The sequence below is a fragment of the Quercus suber genome, unplaced genomic scaffold (genome assembly GCF_002906115.3).
Source record: "Quercus suber isolate HL8 unplaced genomic scaffold, Cork oak 2.0 scaffold_9, whole genome shotgun sequence".
Lineage (NCBI taxonomy): Eukaryota > Viridiplantae > Streptophyta > Magnoliopsida > Fagales > Fagaceae > Quercus > Quercus suber.
In genome coordinates this window covers 1,916,763-1,919,047 of record NW_027069475.1, presented here as the reverse complement: position 1 = coordinate 1,919,047, position 2,285 = coordinate 1,916,763, and the positions used below count along the sequence as shown (strand labels likewise).

The 2,285-nt window shown below is 37.5% G+C and overlaps 1 protein-coding gene across 1 annotated transcript in view; it reads left to right on the top strand.

The window, feature by feature from the left end:
* LOC111997220 (flavonoid 3',5'-hydroxylase CYP75B138-like) overlaps window positions 1-1,085 on the top strand; it is a 4,654-nt gene extending 3,569 nt beyond the window's left edge. The window contains exons 3-4 of the mRNA XM_065777314.1: window positions 16-383; window positions 440-1,085. Coding sequence (XP_065633386.1) covers window positions 16-383; window positions 440-890 — 819 coding nt within the window. The 3' untranslated portion in view covers window positions 891-1,085. The remainder of the gene's footprint in view (window positions 1-15; window positions 384-439) is intronic.
* Window positions 1,086-2,285: the final 1,200 nt, after the last annotated feature.

The following is a 2,285-nucleotide window of genomic DNA, read 5'->3' as shown; positions in this document are numbered from 1 at the left end:
ACTCTCTCTTGGTAGGCATGGGTCACGATTCACTCCTCCAAATCTAACAAAACGACGCCGACTGCTACTCCTCCGCCGCCGCCAGGTCCACGTGGCATCCCGTTGTTCGGAAACCTCCTCTCCCTCGAACCGGAGCTTCACTCTTACTTCGCGGGCCTGGCCCATATCTACGGGCCCATATTCAAGCTTCGGCTCGGCAACAAGGTTGGCATCGTGGTGAGCTCACCTTCCATGGCTCGCCAAGTGCTCAAAGACCAGGACGTCACCTTTGCGAACCGTGACATAACCGAAGCGGGTCGGGCTGCAACCTATGGTGGATCCGATATAGCGTGGAGCTCATACGGGCCAGAGTGGCGGATGTTGAGAAAAGTTTGTGCGCTCAAGTTGCTTAGTAATATCACGTTGGACTCCTTTACATGCTTCGTCGTAAACATGTTAGAGAAACCGCTGAAGAAACACTGCGATTACACCCAGCCCTGCCATTATTAGTCCCTCATTGCCCGAGTGAGACATGCACCGTGGGAGGCTACACCATTCCAAAAGGGTCTAGGATCTTTGTGAATGTATGGGCAATACAAAGGGACCCTTCTATTTGGGAAAATCCATTAAATTTTGATCCAGAGAGGTTCTTGAAGAGTAAATGGGACTATAGTGGAAGTGACTTCAATTATTTTCCATTTGGGTCTGGTCGGAGAATATGTGCTGGAACAGCAATGGCTGAGAGGATGGTGATGTATTCCCTTGCTACACTTCTGCATTCTTTTGATTGGAAATTGCCCCAGGGAGAGAAGTTGGACCTTATAGAAAAGTTTGGGATTGTACTAAAAAAGAAGACCCCTCTTGTTGCAATACCTACCCCGAGGTTAACTGATCCATCTATGTATGAGTAAGTTAGAAGTGTATTTGCTTTTGATATGATGAGTGGAATTGCAAGTTTGCAACATCCATATTACTACAAGAGAGCAATAAGTTCACAGGCGCATCTCTTTAAATAATGACTGACATGTCATGTAAAGATTGGTACATCATAAATGTGATATCAATGATAAGCTCAAATGAAAGTGATGTTACTTAAATTACAACAAGTCATGTTGACAATTGTGGAAAAGGAGTACTTTTCTAGTCTTATTTTTTGAATTTCCAAAACCGACCTCCACTTTATACACCAATAAAAAATTTAAGATGCCTTTAGAGAGTTGGGGTGAGTGTTCAAGAAACTTTTTGATGTTTAGGGGAAAAAAAAAACTCACGTTGATTAGGAGTGTGCTAGCTTTTTTTAGTTTAAATATTTGTGTCCCTTCTTTTGGCAGTTTTAGATATTAGGCCCTGTTTGGTTTGTCATTTCAAATAACATTTTTTAGTTTTTAAACAGCATTTCACGCATTTCAACACATTTTTTCACCCACACGTATTTCAAAAAACTATAAACAACAATTTTCAAACTACTCTACCAAACACCTCTTAGGTTTTGTTTTGTGATTGATATTGTTTCAAGTTGGAGATTTTTCACATTGATTAGGAGTTCATTTCTTTTTTAGTTTAAATATTCTTGGGGAGGATTTTTTTTAACACAATCCAATACATTACATATGTAGAAGTCAATACAACCCGAACCATGGTGGGTTAGACATAAATTTTCATATCTTGTAAAAATTGATTTTTCATCTACTACTTACACCATTTTATTTCAATAAATCATTACACTTCACATACGTTCTTAACTTATACTAATTTTTGAAATACTAATATAAATAAAACAACAAAATTTAAATAATTATAACTAATTAATGTCGCAGAAGCTACAAGAAAACAAACACATTGCTTTCTAAATGGAAAAAGAAACACGTTAACTTCTGAATGAAAACCTCAAATCCATTGTGAGTTTCTTAAATTCACAAGGTGATAGGGTTCTGGAATTCATTAGAGAAAAATTGACAAAGTTTATATTTTTTTGTAAATCTGAAAAACTAAACTATCTTGGAGGTTGCATGGTGTGCTGTCATAGGCAATAAAAAATAAAACCTATACCCCTAAAAATATGTAGTAGTGTGAGTAAGGATCGTTCTCACAGAGAGTATCTAGCCTAATTTTATGCTACATGAACAAGGAGGGGGGGTTTGAGTATAATGAATTTTTTTTTAAGAAAAACAACTAAGGAACAATTCAAATTAAAGTATCAAAATCAATCAAGAGAACAAACCTTAGTCCAAGTCAACATCCACCATCGGAATTTTATAACTAATCATCGATGGAAGTATATATCAATTCACACTTTGAATATTTAC